Raw genomic sequence first — 21,078 nt, forward strand, 5'->3', positions numbered from 1 at the left:
AATAAAAGAGAATATGTGTTTAGATTCAACGTTACTCATGTACACATCTGATTGTTTGCTATGTTCAGTCCCTGTGTCACACTCCTTTCTGACTTGAATTCACGCTAGATGGTTTTCTATTATCGTTCTATTGAGCTGACATGGGCAGCAAAGTTTTAGGTAGTGGATGTTGGCTTGATTAGAAACGAGATGTGCGCGAGGTTGGCTTGCTTAGAAATGAGATGTTGGCTAGGTTGGCTTGCTTAGAAACGAGATGTTGGTTAGGTTGGCTAGCTGCGTATCTACGTAGTGCCAGCAAATTTCTGCGGTGTTAGACGCTTCAAGGATATGACCCCTATCCATCAAAACAAACTGGAAGAAATTGGAAAGATATAAATGTTAAAGAGCATTAAGAAAAGCCATAGATCCAGTAAAAAAAAAATAATTAAAGAATACACCAAACAAATAAAAATATGATGGGCCTATGTGAAAGCATATCATCCCTGTATTGCATTCAGTTGTCGTTGTAGCCTTGATTGAATAGCTGTGTCGCATAATTTACCAACCCTGTATCTTGCCACGACAGTTTAAGTAAGTAGCTCTGCATAAGGACGTCCACAAATAATAACAACAACAATAATAATAATAATAATAATGTCGGTCAGTAACAAGTCCAATTTTCAAATTGCATTTAAAATTATTCTTTTTATCTTGTTATATAAAAAGTTATTTACAACTGCATGAAAAAAGGACATAATTGCAAAAAATATATATATATGATTTCCAATGGGCGACATGATTATAAAATGTAATAGGCCTATCGCAGGTGACTGGTATTAATCCGATAAATAACAGAAGGAGTCCTGACTGTAATGTCCCGTATGTGCACTAGTTAATTTTCTTCCGTAAATCAAGAGTTAATCTGCCAAATGACACGTGTGTGTTTTTTTTCGGTAGCTGTGTGAGCCAGCAGCTGCTCTTGTGAAGCTGCAGAGGGGAGGGAACGGGGACAAATTCGGTACAGCAATCCCGGGTACACTCACACACCCAGCAGGGGCGAGAGAGAGAGAGAGAGAGAGAGACGCACGCACGCACGCACGCCCTCCCCCCCTCTCTCTATCTGCAACGCTTTAGCACTGCCACAGCGTTCTGTGCACACAGAGAGGCGACGACTCAGACGCTGTAATAAACACGCTTCTATGCAAGAGGAACTCGGGAGACACCACCATTACTAGCTAAGTAGATTACACTTGCGCCTGGATATCACCCAGCCATAGCCTATATATATTCATAAATATATACATATATATCTGAGGGACAGGGAGTAGGCTACTTCGAAAGAGAGGTCGCAGTAGCCAGCGAAACCGCTGGGGCGCCGTGTTAAGGATTCCCTGCAGTTAAATCAATCGCTTCATTTCCATATTCCTTATATCCCCTCCCTGTTGTGCTGTAGAGTGCTAATATAACGCGTCGCTTGCTCAACAGAAGCTCTGGGGAAAATTTTTGTAATATTTTAAATGCACCGCTCCCCAGTTCGGGCGGTGCGTCTGATGCGGCTGCAGACGCGGAAAACAAGTGCAAGACGTCAATGATCTCTCCCGTCGAAGAAGAGTGCTGTTTTTTCCAACTCGTATATACCCATAGCCAGAACGCGTATTTAACGTGTGGAGGACCGTCGTTCCTATTGCTCGCTGGATTTGTCCTTTTTCTCCTTGTAACTCACGACTAGACCAATGGGTTCTTAATCCTCGTTTTTAAATAATTTTCTGCTGTCGACAAAGACAACTGGATATCGGTACATATCCACAAATATAATGTAGAATTAAACGCGCTACCGTAGTTGCCATTATTACCATCACTCTCATTTTTGTGGCATTCTAACCAAAATGCCGGCTGGAATGAAGCCTCTGGAAAAGTTTCTGAAGAAACAGACCACTGCCCTCAGTCGGGCTGGGGGTTTCGGGGAAAAAGCAACTGGCACGGGGGCTTCAAGGCGACGAGCCAGCCTCTCAAGAGTCGTGCCGTTCTTTCGCGAGACTTCGCCGGAGAGCGGCCCCGCGCGCGAGGTCTTCAGCCCCGACACGGAGGAGCCGCCGTGCTGGCCGCCCGCCGCCGCCGACATCAGGAGTCCGTCTTTGTCGAGCGATGAACAGAGCTCGGAAGCAAGTCTGGAGACGACCTGGACTCCGTTGCCACCAGACACGCCTGAAAACATTGCACTGGCAGTGCTTGACAGCGTAGCGGGCAAACGACATATAAACTGCACAGGTAAGCGTGGGGCAGTTGAGTCAGGCGGAGACTTCTAGCGTCCGGCAAGCCACCTATGTATTCAGACTCTCAGATTCAGAGCGAATAGATGGTCTTTTAAAGCATTAACACATATTTTATATAATTTAAAGCTCAGGCATAGCCGACATTTTCATACGAGTGCTTTTACGATATATTTAACTTGGCATTTTGAATTGCAAACTCTTATTCAATTTAAGGCGGTGAGCATTTCGTAGAATAATCGCAGCCACCCGTACGTAAGATGCGTACTTATAAGTGATCAAAGGAATTTAAGTAGGGATACCGAATCGTTTGTTTTCTATATGAAGACATGCGTTCCATAGATAACATGGTGCATATATAACCTACATATCTGTGGAAATCGCGATGATCAAACGCAGCAGTTAATCGTGAAATGCATCTTAAAGCACGGCGAGGTCATCATTTTCAGTTTGGCTCTGACTCGGGATTTCTTATGTTTATATCAAGTCTATAATATGCGACAGGAATAAAGATGGTTGAAGCAACCATACTTACTGTTACAGTCAACACCAAACCAAGTTGCACGGTTTCACTCCCGTTGGTGTTCGTTCTAAGCACGAGTCGAAAATTTTGATCACTCTTAAAGAATAAGAATGCATAGTTCCTGTGATGCACCTGTGCTTTTGCGAACGTTGCTTTGGTTTTGCTGATGCCTATGGAGTATGTTTGTTTATTTTGAAATGTGGGGAAAAATGATTTAACATTTTCTCTGAAAGCAGATGCTTATTTGTACAATTTGAAAGGAAAGCCAGTAAATTGTGATATTTGCAGTACACCAGACACATGCTTTTCGTAAATGCAGGAATGCTTGAAAATGGTTGTGCAGAATGCCTCAAAATTAGCATCTAATGTAAGCAAGCTGACGTTCCCAACATAGACTACTGCATGTCTCCACCCACACCCATCACAAAGTGTGGTATGTTTGGGCATATCCATTTCTTCCCTGTTAAAATAGCACATTTCACTTCTGAAATGCAACTGCGAAAGTTACTGCGCCTCCATAAATAACAGGGCTGAATATGCGGCCGTTTCATGCGTCAGAGTTGCAAGTGCCAGGCCCGAATTCCACCGGGTCCACATAAAACTGTGCGTCAGTCAACGTCGCACCTGACCCTGTAACCGGGATACCTGTTGTCGCTCCAATTCCATTCTAACCATTCCAAGGCTGCATTATTGGAATGACTACAGTGTAGCTTGTCTGGGTCTTTCAGCAACGTCAGAAAATGCACCATAGGTCCATTTGAAAGGGAGAGTGACAGAAAGCATTTTACTTTGAAGAAGAGAGAAGCCCTGAAGTGATCAGTAGAGGCGTCATTGATTGTAAACAGCATTTTGCTAGCAGGATATCGGAGGCCTTTTGCAGTGATGGAGGCCGTGGTGTCCGGTGGTGTTCCTGGAGTGGAAAGTGTGATGGCCAAGCTTTGGCCTCTTGTATCCATGCTCCTGCATACCATTTTTAATGTCCATGTTCCCCCTCCACCATGTGCACAGGTACAGAAGATGTGCAGATGCAGAGACAGGGTTGTCTGACTTGTTGTCATTATGGGAGGATGGGACACTAAATGATCGTGCTTCTGAAGACGACACGTTGGACTACTTTACTTCCACTAGGGTCGCAGTAACAGCTAGCAGTGACCTTGATTCGGCACGATAACTTCTAAAAAATTAAAAACTAAAATCACATTGGAACGCCGGTTGTCGCTCTATCCCATGAATCAGTTGCTAAATTGGGAAATGGTCACCCAGTCTGGCCGAAAACGCTGACCCCATGGCGTTGGGAGAACAGAGGAATAGCAGGTGTCCCTTGGTGTCTCACAGGCAAAGGTTTTCACCATGTTGGACAGGGGGTGGAGCTGTGGTCTGCTCTCCACTGAACTTCAACCTCAGAGCTAGGGCTGATTTAATGCCCTATGTGGGGCTGATTTAATGCTCTATGTGGGGCCACCTTTAGCACGCCTCCTCTTCTATACAGTTGGCTGGTGTTTGACAGCGATTAGTCTGTCCTACAGCTCTCTGTGTTCCAGTGTGGCTCTGCTTGCCTTTGCCAGTGCTTTGCAGGTTGGAAGAGATGAGAGGCGTTTTGGCAAGAGTTCGGCGGGAGAGAGAGAGAAAAAACAAGCGCGCCTATGCCGTTTCGTTATGTACAGTCCCGACAGCTTCTCAAGGTCATCTGCTCAAGTGTTGCATAACTGTGTTTGCCGGAGTCTTATTTTGGATTGCAGGGGGGGCCCATGTGGGTGGGGGGGCCTGTGGGTGGGGGGGCAGGCGGGCTGGATTCTGAGCGCTGAGGGACGAGTTTCCTCTTTGATCTCACGCAGGGCTGACGAGCGGCTGCCGAGGCCATCGATGGAGAGATTATGCCTTCTGTGCGGCCCAGCTCTCGTTCAAGAAGAGTCCGTCCGTCCGTCCGTCTACCATTTCACTTTCATATTTGAGCATGCCTGCGAGCTGTCGCTTGGGCAGTGTTGCCGAGCCGCTCTCGGTTGAAAAGCCGGGGCTCTCTCTCTGCGCACGTCATGTAGGCTGCTTCATCACGTGCAACTTCTACTATTTTATTAAGCAAATGCAACAATTGTACTTATTTATTAAATCCAACTATTTATTTATTCAGCCTACTTAATAATACTGCGTACAACCACTAGCCAAGATTTTGTGTGTGTGTGTGTGTGTGTGTGTGCGTGCGTGCGTGCGTGCGTGCGTGTGTGTGTACTATAGTTCTATATGTAGACTAGTGTTGGGCAGAGCTACTAGCTAAACTAGCCTACATTTTCCTTTACCATGTGTGTATTTTCTTTTTCTAAAATCAAGTAGCTACATTTGTAGGCTAGCTGTATTGCCATAAAAGGTAATTCATTACACCAAAATCCCAGCTTTTACATTCACACTATTATTCGTCGGATATTTAAAGCGAAATTCTCTGCCTAAAATGGACACGACACAACTGCTCTGCCCCATATAAAATGCAAGTAATTGTGTTTCTGTCCTGCAATGTTAGACATTTAAGTGGCCACACCACAAATGAATGGACACACTTAATGTATCAAAGTTCTCAACAGCAGCAGATTGGCCACATTCACGTCAATCAAGCGTACCTTTGCATACCGTCTGTCAGGCAGAAGCCTTAGGGAATGGGATGAAAACAGGAAGCCTTACGCATTCTTTAAAACGACACTGTGATCCAGCATGGCCTCTGCGGTCCATGTATTAGCCAACCCTGACACACAGTACGCTTTCATTTATTTGTCATTCGTAGTCAAGGAAAAACGATTGCATCCTTGCCTATGTGTTTCTTTCATCTACAGTGTGTGTTACCATGCATGTATGTGTATGCATGTCTTTTGTAGCCTACATTTATATATGAATTCCTATTATCACTATTACTATTATAACTCATAACTAACACAGTTCAAAAAGATATGATATCTGATGAAAAACATGTTTTCAGCGTACAAAAATGCCAAGTTACTCTCACATACAAAGCACTGTCTATAAGTCATTACTCCAAATCTAAGCCTGCCATTAAAAGTATTGATATCAAAATTGTGCCAAGTTACATGAAACAATATTGTCTATCTTAGCTCACACTAATTAAACAAGCTGTAGCAGAAATGCTACCCAATGTTTCCTAAATTCTAAAGTGTTATAAAAAAATGTCAGAAGGCACAGAGACCCACTTATAAGCACAAAGTGTAATATTCACCTGACAAACAACAATTTGTATCATATCAAAAGAAGGTATGATTAGACTGATGTGTTGCACAGCTATAAAGAGGAGGTAAAAGAGGAGGTAAAGAACGGTTATCTGAATGGACTAGGGAGCCGTGGTGTAATCTGAAGAGGTGAGTCTTCAGTCTGCTTCGAAATTAGAATTTGAAAGTTTAAATTGGTATTGGTATATGCAGTATGTGTGTATTTCTGTGTTGAGTGGGGTAGCGAGGTTGGTCGTGTTCAGGAGAGGGTGCGGCTGACGGGCGTGGCTGTTGGTGGAGTAGCAAGGTTGGTCGTGTTCAGGAGAGGGTGCGGCTGACGGGCATGGCTGTTGGTGGAGTAGCAAGGTTGGTCGTGTTCAGGAGAGGGTGCGGCTGACGGGCGTGGCTGTTGGTGGAGTAGCAAGGTTGGTCGTGTTCAGGAGAGGGTGCGGCTGACGGGCGTGGCTGTTGGTGGAGTAGCAAGGTTGGTCGTGTTCAGGAGAGGGTGCGGCTGACGGGCGTGGCTGTTGGTGGAGTAGCAAGGTTGGTCGTGTTCAGGAGAGGGTGCGGCTGACGGGCGTGGCTGTTGGTGGGATTGAGGTGTTAAAGGCTGAAGTGTTTGGAGTAGCGTTTAGCGCATGTGCCTCTCAGCTCAGCATTTGGAATGGGCTCAGTGCGGGCGCCATCGCGTGTGTAAAGCCGCATGCTGCAGCTGCATGCAACGCGGTAAACGAAGAAGAAGCGAAGTTTTGATTATTATGGTCGTTTATGCGGTGGGTCGTGAGCTGCAAGCGAGTCACCCTGGTTTCGGCGTGGGGTGAAATTCCAAACAAGGGGCAGATCTCCAGTGGGCAGTCTATGCTCCAGTGGGTGATCTCTGCTCCAGTGGGCGGTCTATGCTACAGTGGGCTGTCTCTGCTCCAGGTCTCTGTTCCAGTGGGCGGTCTATGCTACAGTGGGCGGTCTCTGTTCCAGTGGGCGGTCTATGCTACAGTGGGTGATCTCTGTTCCAGTGGGCTGTCTCTGCTCCAGTGGGTGATCTCTGTTCCAGTGGGCTGTCTCTGCTCCAGTGGGTGATCTCTGTTCCAGTGGGCTGTCTCTGCTCCAGTGGGTGATCTCTGTTCCAGTGGGCTGTCTCTGCTCCAGTGGGTGATCTCTGTTCCAGTGGGCGGTCTCTATTCCAGGTCTCTGCTCCAGTGGGCAGTCTCTGTTCCAGTGGGCGGTCTCTATTCCAGGTCTCTGCTCCAGTGGGCAGTCTCTGTTCCAGTGGGCGTTCTCTATTCCAAGTCTCTGCTCCAGTGGGCAGTCTCTGTTCCAGTGGGCGGTCTCTATTCCAGGTCTGTGCTCCTGTGGGCGGTCTCTGTTGGGTTTCTGGCGCTCACTCAGTGCGGAACGCGTCGGCGGGTCCCTGCAGTTTTTGCGGTAGTGAAGTCGCGGGCCTGGCGTTGGGGTGGAGTGGGAGAGGCTCGCGCAGAAGCACTCTGGATCTGCGTGGGAGGGTTAGGGTTAGGGCTACGGCTCAGAGCAGGAGAGACTTTGACTTTTGATGTTCCTTTATTGAACCACCAAAATTAAAAACTATCCCAGCCCCTTATGAGTGAGGGAGAGAGAGAGGAAGTGAGAAGGAGAGAGAGAGGGAGGGAGAGAGAGAGAGAGAGAGGTTCAGAGAGAGAGAGAATGGGAGAGAGGGGTGAGTGGTTCAGAGAGAGGGAGGGAGAGAGAGAGAGGGGGAGAGAGGGAGAGAGGTTCAGAGAGAGAGAGGAGAGGGAGGGAGAGAGAGGAGGAGAGAGAGGATGGGATTACATAAGAAGTGGGGAAATGGCTGCCGTTTTTTCTCCTCAGCGGCCCACGCACCTGGGCCACACATGAGAGAGAGCAGTGCGCTGTGGGGGCAGAGTGTGTGTGTACGCTAGTGTGTGGTGTGTGTATGAGTGTGTGTGTGTGTGTGTGTGTACGCTAGTGTGTAGTGTGCCTGTGTGTGTGTGTTTACACCAGTGTGTGGTTTGCCTGTGTGTTTGTGTGTGTGTGTACGCTAGTGTGTAGTGTGCCTGTGTGTGTGTTTGTGTGTGTGTGTATACACCAGTGTGTAGTGTGCCTGTGTGTTTATGTGTGTGTGTATGCTAGTGTGTGCCTGTGTGTTTGTGTGTGTATGCTAGTGTGTGGTGTGTGCCCGTGTGTGTGTGTTTTACCCAGTGTGTGGTGTGTTTGTGTGTGTATATGCTAATGTGTAGTGTGTGTATGTACGCTAGTGTGTAGTGTGTGCCTGTTTGTTTGTGTGTACGCTAGTGTGTTTGTGTGTGTGTAGGCCAATGTGCAGTGTGCCTGTGTGTTTGTGTGTGTACGCCAGTGTGTAGTGTGCGTGTATACGCCAGTATGTAGTGTGTGTATGAGTGTGTGTGTACGGTAGTGTGTGGTGTGTGGCTGTGTGTTTGTGTGTCTATGCTAGTGTGTAGTGTGCCTGTGTGTTTGTGTGTGTCCGCCAGTGTGTAGTGTGTTTGTGTGTGTGTGTACGCTAGTGTGTGGTGTGTACGTGTGTGTTTGTGTGTGCGTATATATCTGAGTGTGTGTGTGTGTATGCCAGTGTATGGTGTGTGCCTGTGTGTGTGTAGGTCGGTGTGTACTTGTGTGCCTGTGTGTGTGTGTAGGCCGGTGTGGGCCTGTGTGTGTGTAGGCCAGTGTGTGGTGTGTGCCTTTGTGTTTGTGTGTGCTTTTTTCTGAGTGTGTGTGTGTGTACACCAGTGTGTGGTGTGTGTGTGTGTGTGTGTAGGCCAGTGTGTGGTGTGTGTTTGTGTGTGCTTTTTTCTGAGTGTGTCTGTGTGTGTACACCAGTGTGTGGTGTGTGCCTGTGTGTGTGTGTGTGTGTACGCCAGTGTGTGGTGTGTGCCTTTGTGTGTATGTGTGTGTGTAGGCCAGTGTGTGGTGTGTGCCTGTGTGTGTGTGTGTACGCCAGTGTGTGGTGTGTGTGTGTGTAGGCCAGTGTGTGGTGTGTACTTGTGTGTAGTGTGTATGAGTGTGTACGCTAGTGTGCAGTGTGCCTGTGTGTTTGTGTGTGCTTTTTTCTGAGTGTGTGTGTGTGTGTACACCAGTGTGTGGTGTGTGCCTGTGTGTGTGTGTACGCCAGTGTGTGGTGTGTGCCTGTGTGTGTACATGTATGTGCGAATACGCTTGCATTTGTGTGTGCTAATGTGTGGTGAGTGTCTCTGCGTGCGTTCGTTTGTGCTACTTTAGTACATGGCTCTTCAGCACCTGTTCACATGGCAACGAGCATTATCAGAGTGTGCGGAGGAGGAGGAAGAAGGAGAGGAGGGAGGGAGGGAGCAAAAGATGGAAGCTTTAGGGAAGGTGTGAGGATGCAGAAGATGAGAAGAAAGATTGGAAAGGGTTAGGGGAAGACAGGAAACAAAGGGAGAGGATGAGGATGAAAAGCAAGAACTGGTCTTCCCGGCTTCGACCGGCATCGCCCGGCTTCGACCGGCATGGAGCAGGCGGGTGCGTAATTCAGTCACCCGGATGTGTTCGGCGCTCGGAAGAAATGCGCTCTGTTCGGCGGGACAATAACCACGCCCCCCCCCCCCCCCCCCCCCCCCCCCAGGCCCACAGGTCAGTCACCAAACCCACACACGCAACCCACACACGCAACCCCCACACACGCAAACCCACACACGCAACCCCCACACGCACACCCACACACGTAACCCCCACACACGCAACCCCCACACACACCCACACACGCAACCCCCACACACGCAACCCCCACACGTAACCCCCACACACGCAACCCACACACGCAAACCCACACACGCAACCCCCACACACACCCACACACGCAACCCCCACACGCACACCCACACACGCAAACCCACACACACACCCACACACGCAACCCACACACGCAACCCCCACACACACCCACACACGCAACCCCCACACGCAAACCCACACACGCAACCCACACACACAAACCCACACGCACACCCACACACGCAACCCCCACACGCACACCCACACACGCAAACCCACACACACAACCCCCACACGCACACCCACACACGCAAACCCACACGCACACCCACACACGCAACCCCCACACACGCAAACCCACACACGCAACCCCCACACGCACACCCACAAATGCAACCCCCACACGCAAACCCACACACAACCCCCACATGCACACCCACACACGCAACCCCCACACGCAAACCCCACATGCAACCCCACACACGCAACCCCCACACGGACACCCCCACACGCAACCCCACACACGCACACCCACACACGCAAACCCAAACGCACACCCACACACGCAACTCCCACACGCACACCCACACACGCAACCCCCACACGCACACCCACACACGCAACCCCCACACACGCAACCCCCACACGCACACCCACACATGCAACCCCTACACGCACACCCACACACGCAACCCCCACACACGCAAACCCACACACGCAACCCCGCACATGCAAACCCCCACACGCACACCCGGACACGCACACAGGTTCTCTGGTGTAATCTGATTGGTTTAGGGTAGCAGACATGTCGGATGGCACCAATCTGGCAGAGCAGGCAGCTGATGTGTGTGCGTGTGTGTGTGTGTGTGTATGAGCAAGTGAGTGTGTGTGAGTGAGTGTGCGAGTGAGTGTGAGTGAGTGTGCGAGTGTGTGTGAGTGTGGGAGCATTAAAACACTTAAATAACTTAAATCTCTGAGCCTGTTTCTAATGTCAGTGTTTTGAATCACTTCATCTGAAAGATTCTGTTGAGTTCATAACATTAAATGTTTGGAGCTGAATAACCTTAGTGAGTAAAGTTTTTTTACAGGTTTGTACAATATTTGCAGGCTTAACAGAAATCCAGAATAACAAGAACACAAGCTCTGTCAACTTGTTTTTGTTTTACAGCATTAAATTAACTGAATCATGAAAAGCAATATCATTATTAGGAATACAACTAATCTGAAAACATTGGAAAATCTCCTGGGAAGATGTTTGATTCCAATGGCCTTTGTTTTCATTTGTGTTTCAGGCTTTTATTTAAAATAATTAAAAAGGAACTCTGGGTTGTTAGCACAGTGGGGCTACGCCAACGATTCATGCTTTGAAGAGTTTTCTCGTGAACGCATGAAAACAATTTATGTCCGGCTTCCCTCATTAAATATTCTCCCTGCTGTTACTTACAGAGAACAGTCACTTTGTAACTGTAACAAAGCTAGTTCTATACGAGGCTCCGCTGCTCCTGATGATTGATTTTGAGAATGGTCCAGATTCTGTGGTGGCGGTGTTTAGTCTAATAAAAATAACCTGGCTGCATTCCAGCAATCAATACAAAGGCTTAAATATCCGTCTGCTTGAGTTGGACATGCTCTGTTAGACAGCTTGGTGCAGCCATCTATTCAAATTCAAACTGCCATGAGTATGAGTCCCGATGACCTCCGACCTGATGCTCCAGTGTCAGTCACGTTCTGTAGAATACTGGACTTCGGTTTAATCCATGAGCATCACAATAGCATGTTCCCTTTTTTGGCTCGCACTGTGGAGGCATCCTGGTTTCCCGGGCTCGGTGACTGAGGAAAATGTTCGGAACTTCACGAAACAAACAGTGAATACTTGCGTCATTGGTCCAGAATGCAAGCAGTGAGAATAAGTTTGACAGTTCCATTGGGGTCATTAATTGGTATGCAGTTTTCCTAACCTTTTGAGCTAGCCTGTATTTCATATATCACGTAATATTTATAATGTACAATATATAGTTTTAAGCACATCTCTGTATTTTAGGGGTTAATTGTGGCTTGGCTTCATTGCTAAGGGGTCTGTGGGCATGTATGTGCGATCTGCCGTATGCATGTGGTATAGGGAGGTGGTTGCAGTGTGCATGTGGTATAGGGAGGTGGTTGCAGTGTGCATGTGGTATAGGGAGGTGGTTGCAGTGTGCATGTGGTATAGGGAGGTGGTTGCAGTGTGCATGTGGTATAGGGAGGTGGTTGCAGTGTACATGTGGTATAGGGAGGTGGTTGCAGTGTGCATGTGGTATAGGGAGGTGGTTGCAATGTACATGTGGTATAGGGAGGTGGTTGCAGTGTACATGTGGTATAGGGAGGTGGTTGCAGTGTGCATGTGGTATAGGGAGGTGGTTGCTGTGTACATACTAGGCTTGTGTTTCTGCTCTCGGACGTGTTTGCATGCGCGTTTGCATGTGTCTGGGTCTGTGTCTACTTCCATGAGGAGCAGGGGTGGTTTGAGATGGATCAGACACGGAGAACAGAAGCCACACAGGAGTGCGCACACACATGCACATGATTATATATGCAGGTACACACTAGATACATGCATACATACATACATAGGTACATTCACATTCGTACACATATGCACACTCTTATACATGCAAGTGCACACTAGATACATATACTCCTGGAAAAAAAATTGGCCAAGCCCAAAAGGTTTCTCCTGAATATTTTTTCCATTGAGTTCAACAGAAAAATTAATCAGGAGAAACAATGCTTGTAGTATCTACTGCATATCTGGCAGCAGCACGGTGGTTTGAGGCTCATTTAACACCTTGGACCCTTGATGACTTAAATCAATTTAGCCAAAAAATGTGTTCCATACTGTATTAGCATAATTTACAGCTGAATCTAGTCCCACCCCCCAATTCCCATAGAGATCCATTCAAATGCAAAGAGTTTTTGCATCACTTGTAGGACAACCTGAAAATAAGATATCCAGACTCTGATGATGTTGATAGGTCACAGACAGCAGGAAGTCATGGCATGCTAATGACATGCAACCAAATACAAAACATGACTCTTTTATTTGACATTGTTAATTTGTCTACTGTATAAGTGAATTTCCCTGTTTCTAGCTTTTCCCCAAACAGTTCACTGCAGCAAAAGTAAACGAGCAAATGGTGGCACAGGTCTCAGGAGTGCACTTGTTTAATTCTTGCTAATTTTCTGACCAATGATTTGTTGTTAAGACCATTAAAAGCTGAATATTTTGCCATTTTGGGCATGGCCCATTTTTTTTGCCCAGGAGTGTACATACATACATGCACACACACTCTCTCTCTCTCACACACACACACACACACACACTCTCTCTCTCACACACACACACACACACACACTCTCTCTCTCACACACACACACACACACACACACTCTCTCTCTCTCACACACACACACACACACACACACTCACTCTCACACACACACACACACACACACACACTCTCACACGCACTTTCTCACACACACACACACACTCTCTCTCTCTCACACGCACACACACACTCTCTCTCTCACACACACACACTCACACACACGCACACACACACTCTCTCTCACACACACACACACTCTCTCACACACAAGAGGCGGAGTCGCATACCCACAATGCACCTCTCCTGTTTTGCATCCGATTTGCAGCTTGTGGGTTCTTCTCCTCCTGTGCCTCTCTCCCCCCGCCCCCCCTCCCCTCTGCAGCTGTACGACTCAGTGTCTCCCAGACAACACTGCGACATGCAAGCGCACGGAGATTTAAAGTCTGCTTGTCTGTCTGCATGGGCACCAGGCAACGCAAATTCTCCATGGCTGTGGGGGAAGTCTCCGTTCGGCCACATTTGAGCAGACGCACAGTGCCCGCTCATGTGACCCATTCACGTTCTCCCCAGTCAGAATAAACGCTAAACCAGTCGCATGCCTTGTGCTCGTTATGCTATGTGCAGTGGCTTTGATTTATGACAGGCTACCTCTTAAGACGCGATTAGGTCACAAAAAATGTATTTGCTCATTAAGTAGGTCATGGGCTTGGCCAGCAATCTTGGGAACCACCTAAATCTTACCATGTTTTCTATGTACAGTGAATTATACCTGTAGTGCAAGGCTTCACTCCACGCATTGCATTGTGCTGTAAGCTGAATTGTAGGTGGTTTGTAGACTAAAAATGGAAAAACAAAGGTGTGCCCTGGCTTGTAAGAGCGACATGCTTTTTGATGTAAACGTGTTGACTGAAGACCGATTTCTTTCTCACGCAATTAATAACACCTCAACTATGAAATTTGTTGACTTTTTCTTCCCAATCAGTTGAGCTGGACAGAAAACTTCTACCCCCTGCACTTCACACCTGTCAGAGCATTTTCATGACTTATTTGTATGCCATTGAGGCATATACCTCTCTGTCCTCCTTTCCTATAGTGTTGTTCCTAAGAACAACAGAAAGGTTTGACAGATTTTCTTTCTTTCTTTTTCTTGTGATATTATTCTAAAGGGGGGAGGGAGGGGTGTTTTTGGGTGAGGGGGGCAGACATGTTCAAACTAGTATTTTTTATGTAAGAGGAATTGAATGAGAACGGCAAATTCTGACTACAGGGACAGATGTCAAAGCAGTTATTGTTTCGCCCACAGCCAAAATTTTTCCCTCTCAGTTCTTTTATTGAAGTTGAGTCAGTTCAAATCTAAACAGCAACAGTTGGAAACTCCGGTGTAGGCCAATTTGATTAGAGTTGTTTTTCCCCCACTCACAAATTATCGGAATCTGAAGCACGTCCTTATCATGTGTGCATTTCAGGAATCTTTATTAAGTGGCTATGCATCCAACCACCTGTCCTTACTTTAGCTTTTTTTTTTTTAGGTCTTTCCATGATTCTAATACTTTTGTTTACATTGAGCCCATCTACTTTTCCTTTAACTCTTAAGGGGGGGACCCCTGTTTGCTGAAAGGATGTTTTAATGTATGTGTGCAACCTGGCCTCTAATTGGCCGAAGGTCTGGGTTCAATCAACATTTTCCTTAACTTTGAAATATGAGTAAATGCAAGTTTGTTTATATCGCCATGATCTTTAAAATGAACTTTTAGATTTGTATTTGTAAATCATAGGACACATACCTATGGAATTAAGTCCAAAGTTTAAATTTTGCTGTGTATTTGAAAATAGTTCACAGGGACTATTGCTTGCAAGGGTTACTTATGAATGTTGGGTCTGTCCAGCCAGGGAATCTTCAGAGGGGGCTTCAAACTTCACTTTCTCTGTGACCGCAGAATGAGAAATTGGAAAGAGAACATCGACAGCTTTGAATAATTCTTACGTCTGTGTTTGTATTTTAAAGTTTAGATTTCATAAAGCTCATTAGCTTTTTTTGTTTATCAACCTCTATTTAACCAGGTTAGTCCCATTGAGATTAAAATCTTGTTGAATGAGAGACCACAAAGAAACTGTGTTTTCTTGGTTTCCTTTGATGGTGTTTGGCTTGAGTGTTTGAAAATGGGGAGGGAGAGACGTCTGTGGGCTTATCAGTTTTCGGGGCGCCGCGACTGCAGCTTACACACGGACAGAAGGCCGCCAACGGTCACCACTGGCGACGCGACGCGGCGCGGCGCGGCGAAGGTTTGTTTGCCAGACGCTCCTGTTTTCCTCCTGTTGGCCCATGCGCATTGGCCCGCGGCTTATTGCACAATGCTCGTGAGGGCGTTTTGAGATACACTTTTATGCAACAAACCGCTTTTGAGAAACGGGTTTAACAAGGTGATACACAAAAGGCGCAATTAAGTTCCTCTCCCTCTGATTCAAAACACGCTTCAATGGCACCATGTCACACGCCACACCGCCTCCCATGTGTCAGTGCTGTAAGCGACAGTCATATCAATGAAGATTCTCTCTCTCTCACTCTCTTTTTCTTTCTTTTTCTTTCCCTGTCTCTCTTCGCAGAAACGCTCCTGGATGACTTCATGTTGACACACCCCATCTTCATGGCCCCTGACAGGTTCCAGCAGGTCCTCCTCCAGCAGTATCCTTCCCAGCATGCCTAGGGTTGAGAGAACATGTGCCAACCCCCAACCCCCCCCCCCCCTTTCCCACCAGCATGCCCTTAACTCCCTCAGTGGATGAATCCTAAACCAGGAAACCGTTTTAAAATGGCAAGCCAGTTATAGAGGGTATGCATTGACGTCACTTTCCCACCGGAATACGCCCCCCCAGTCGGAGTGAGTGGCAAAACATGCTGCCACATGGCTGCCTTTAGTAGAGGAAACTGCAAAACCGGGAGTAGAACAAACAATTATCTGGGTAAATTAAAGGCAGTTGGGCTCGACAGTGATCCTTACAACTTACCAAAGAACCAGTGGTCCATGGACATTCAACAAGAAATCGGAGCTATCTTTTTACAGACTGCCGAAAGCTAAAGAAAAGAGAAGCAAATTAATCGCTGCAATTCGCAGAAACAATTGGAATTCAGGCACCGAAACGTGGATTTGCGGTGTGTTATTTTGTGTCAGGTATGTTGGATTTTTGGGTAAAATCATACCTTAATTTATATGCTTGGCTAGCTAACACTACTGGTATCCCCCCTTTGTTTGTAGAACACAAGGCTCATCATCATGGATGTTTTTTAATAAATGCTGACAAAAACGTTACAGTTACACAGAATATAAATGAAAGATGCTAAATATTAATTGATGAGTAGTCAATACAGTACATAACTTAAAGTATGATTTTACCCAAAAATCCAACATACCTGACACAGAACGACAACCGCAAATCCACATTTCGGTGCCTGAATTCCAGTTGTTTCTGCGAATTGCAGCGATTAATTTGCTTCTCTTTTCTTTAGCTTTCGGCAGTCTGTAAAAAAGATAGCTCCGATTTCTTGTTGAATCTATTTGTACAGTCAATCGCACAACAGCTCTTTCCCATTTTAGATGTGTTTTTTGTGTTTTCGCAGCATTCAAGCTGAACGCTAACGCTGCCACTCAGTGGGTGTAACCGCAGTGACTTCCACTTACTGTGACGTCATGTGCATACCCTCTATTCTACTGTTTGTATTGTTGCCTCAGAAATAAACCTTTTTAAAGAGCGTCTGTTGGAGAAATGCAGTGTGGAGCTCAGTTTTGATTCAGAGCCTGTGTTCTCTCTATACTGTCCCAGAGCGGGGTTCAGCAGGCTTTGGGTTAGCAGGTAGGAGTACTAAGGTATGCTCGGTCAGTGCGAGCCCACGTCCCTGTGCCTCTGGGTAGTGTCTGTGGGAGGAAGGGGGTGGGTAAGGGGGGGGGGGGGGTATCCTGCTTCCCCCTCTACATCCCTCCCTCCCCCTCTCCTTCAATAGCCTTCCCTCTATCCCGTTTCTCTCTTTCTTGTCCTTGTCAGGATGTAATCCAGACTCGTCAAAGCCATTGTTGTGTAAACATGCTGGCTTCCTTTTGGCTCTGAAAACAAAGCTCCGCACCCCTCCCCCAAACTCCTACACAACGCTCCACCACCCCCACACCGCCACGCTTTTTACTTTTCTTTCCCTTTCATCTCCCTGAATGTTGGATGTCGCTTTGGAGATCAGCGCGCGGTAAGATCAGTGCATAATACGGTCGGCACACGGTAAGATCAGCGTGCGGTAAGGTCAGCGCACGTAAGATCAGCGTGCGGTAAGGGTGGCGTGCGGTAAGATCAGCGTGCGGTAAGGTCAGCGCACGTAAGATCAGCGTGCGGTAAGGTTGGCGCACGGTAAGATCAGCGTGCAGTAAGGTCAGCGCACGTAAGATCAGCGTGCGGTAAGGTCGGCGCACGGTAAGATCAGCGTGCGGTAAGGTCAGCGCACGTAAGATCAGTGTGCAGTAAGGTCGGCACACGGTAAGATCATCGTGCGGTAAGGTCGGCGCACGGTAAGATCAGCGTGCAGTAAGGTCGGCGCACGTAAGATCAGCGTGCGGTAAGGTCGGCGCACGTAAGATCAGCGTGCGGTAAGGGTGGCGTGCGATAAGATCAGTGTGCAGTAAGGTCGGCGCACGTAAGATCAGCGTGCGGTAAGGTCGGCGCACGGTAAGATCAGCGTGCAGTAAGGTCGGCGCACGTAAGATCAGCGTGCGGTAAGGTCGGTGTGCGGTAAGATTGGCGCACGGTAAGATCAGCGTGCGGTAAGGTCGGTGTGCGGTAAGATTGGCGCACGGTAAGATCAACGTGCGGTAAGGTCGGTGTGCGGTAAGATAGGCACATGGTAAGGTCAGCACGTGGTAAGGTCGGAGCATGGTAAGATCAGCGTGCGGTAAGGTCGGTGTGCGGTAAGATAGGCACATGGTAAGGTCAGCACGTGGTAAGGTCGGAGCATGGTAAGATCAGCGTGCGGTAAGGTCGGTGTGCGGTAAGATCAGCGTGCGGTAAGGTCGGTGTGCGGTAAGATCGGCGCACGGTAAGGTCGGTGTGCGGTAAGATCGGCACATGGTAACATCGGTGTGCGGTAAGATCGGCACACGGTAAGATCGGCGTGTGGTAAGGTCGGCGTGCGGTAGAGTGGGAACCGTAGACTGCGAATAACTGGATCTGACAGCGCAGCCGAGAGCAACTGAGCATGCTCAGTCTGGGTGGGCCCAGTCAGAGAGAGTCTGTTTCTGTCACAGGAGCCATTTTGATTCAGCCCAGGGATATGCATGCACTGGGTCCCGTCACATCGCGTATAAATCTCACCTGATCTGGCTGTCCTCCATGTACAGACCCAGGTTATCAGAGTTTTCAGATCGACGTCTAAAGAAACGACCCGACCGAGCTAGCAATGGAAGGCTATTCCCCACTGCGTACTAACAGCTAAATTATAAGTTGGCTTATGGCTGATTTAGTCGTTTTTGAGTCGGGTTTCCCCTACGCAGCTGCCACGATTCCCTCTGCTCCTCTTTCTGCTGAGACCAGTCATGTGACCTTAGGGCAGCAGTCACATGGTCTCAGCTCAAGCCAAATGGCATATTTGGAAATTAGTATTTTTAATAGTTCTTAGTACACTACATGTATGAACATGTGCATGCCTTGTATTGTTCCTTGTTCATACAGGTTACTTGCTTTGCCTGTACTTAAAAAAACGACTGTGAAGTTTTTCCTTTTGATTGTGGGTCTCTGAAACTAAGAAGGAGGGATGAATTAATACTTCTCCCATTTTCTTAGTGCTGCCGGCTGAGGGACAGGTTTAGCTCTGACAGTTTGGGGACGGCAAAGCTGGCGGTTTACTGGAGGCTTGTGCTCTGGATGTCGTTAAGGGTGCGGGGAGCGCGTGGGCGGGACGGGACGGGTGTGGCATCAGGCTATAATTACAGCCTTGTCTGGACGGCCCCGTCTGCTGGCAGTGAGGGTTTGTTATGGGATACTCGGGGTGGGGTTCAGGTGCACTGTACACTGGATTGGTCCTTGACTCTGAGATCAGATTTGGGGGGGAGGGGAAGCAGGGGGGGGGCTGGCAGGGCTGGGACGGGGGCGAGAGGAAGCAGGCGGTGCTGAGCATGGCCTTTCGTTACCTGGACACCTACAGAGAGCTTCTGCTGGAGGAGGGAGAAAGAGCCAGCAACTTCCCCAAGGTATGAGACAAGCACACACACACACACACACTCTCACACACCCACACTTATACACACACTCACACAGACACACACACATATACACACACTCAGACACACACACACATACACACACTCACACAGACACACACACTCGTACACGCGCGCACACACACACACACTTATACACACACTCACACAGACACACACACTCACACAGGCACACACAGACACAGACACACTTATACACACACTCAGACACACACACACACACTTATACACACACTCACACAGACACACACACACTTATACACACACTCAGACAGACACGCACTCACACACACACACACAGACCCACACTGGCACAGACACACGCGCACACACACACACAGACACACACGCACACACACACACACACACACTTATACGCACACTCGCACAGACACGCACTCACACACACAGACACAGACACACACTGGCACAGACACACTTATACACACTCACGCAGCCACACACACACACACACACACACACTTATACACACACACAGACACTCACACACACTTATACACACACTCACACAGACACACACACACACACACACACCCACACTTATACACACTCACACAGTTACACACTCACACACACACACACACACAATTATACACACTCTCACACAGACACACACACACACACACTTATACACACACTCAGACAGACATGCGCTTATACACACTCACACAGACACAGACACACACACACACACTTGTACACACACTCACACAGACAGACACTCACACACATACTTATACACACACTAACACAGACACACACACACTTATATACACACACACACTCACACACACACTGACACATACACACTAATACATACACACACACGCACACACACTAACATGGTAAATGGTAAATGAACTGCATTTATATAGCGCTTTTATCCAAAGTGCTTTACAATTGATGCCTCTCATTCACCCATTCAAACACACACTCACACACCAACGGTGAAAGGCTGCCATGCAAGGTACCAATCAGCTCGTTGGGAGCAATTAGGGGTTAGGTGTCTTGCTCAGGGACACTTCAACACGCCCAGGGCGGGGGATCGAACCGTCGATTCTCCGACTCCAACTCTCCGACTGCCAGCCACCCGCTCTTACCTCCTGAGCTATGTCGCCCCTAACAGACTTATACACTCAGACACACACACACACACACACACACACATACACACACTCACACTAACACACATATGCACACACACTTTATACACATACACGCATACACACACACACACTCACACTCGAATACATGCACGCACACGCACACACACTCGCACACAGAAAGACATGCACACACATACATGCACAGAATGCACTTTTCAGAATGCATACACATCACTGCTTCTACATTCAGACCCCGTTCATGAGAGATTTGTGCTGAAGTGAAGGCAGCTTTGCTTTGGTAATGCGTTTTAATGCCGCTGCACAGCTTTGCTTTGGTAATGCGTTTTAATGCCACTGCACAGCTTTGTTTTGGTAATGTGTTTTAATGCCACTGCACAGCTGCTAAATGGCTAGTTGTTGTTTGCTGATATATGGTGCAGATCGTTGCGCTGTTGAGTTTTGTGTGGCGATGCTAACAATGGTGTGAATTGTTGCATTGCGGGGCAGTGCTAACGATGGTGGGGATCATTGCATTGTGGGGTGATGCTAACGATGGTGCGGATCATTGCGTTGTGGGGCGATGCTAACGATGATGCAGATCGTTGCAGTGTTG

The 21,078-nt window shown here is 47.8% G+C and overlaps 1 protein-coding gene across 1 annotated transcript in view; it reads left to right on the forward strand.

The window, feature by feature from the left end:
• Window positions 1-969: 969 nt before the first annotated feature.
• The window catches only part of rapgefl1 (Rap guanine nucleotide exchange factor (GEF)-like 1), a 40,577-nt gene continuing 20,468 nt past the window's right edge, over window positions 970-21,078 (forward strand). Inside the window, 3 exon segments of the mRNA XM_035397834.1 lie at window positions 970-2,247; window positions 15,692-15,770; window positions 19,158-19,308. Coding sequence (XP_035253725.1) covers window positions 1,866-2,247; window positions 15,692-15,770; window positions 19,158-19,308 — 612 coding nt within the window. The 5' untranslated portion in view covers window positions 970-1,865.

Source organism: Anguilla anguilla, chromosome 17, assembly GCF_013347855.1.
Source record: "Anguilla anguilla isolate fAngAng1 chromosome 17, fAngAng1.pri, whole genome shotgun sequence".
NCBI classification, from domain to species: Eukaryota; Metazoa; Chordata; class Actinopteri; order Anguilliformes; family Anguillidae; genus Anguilla; species Anguilla anguilla.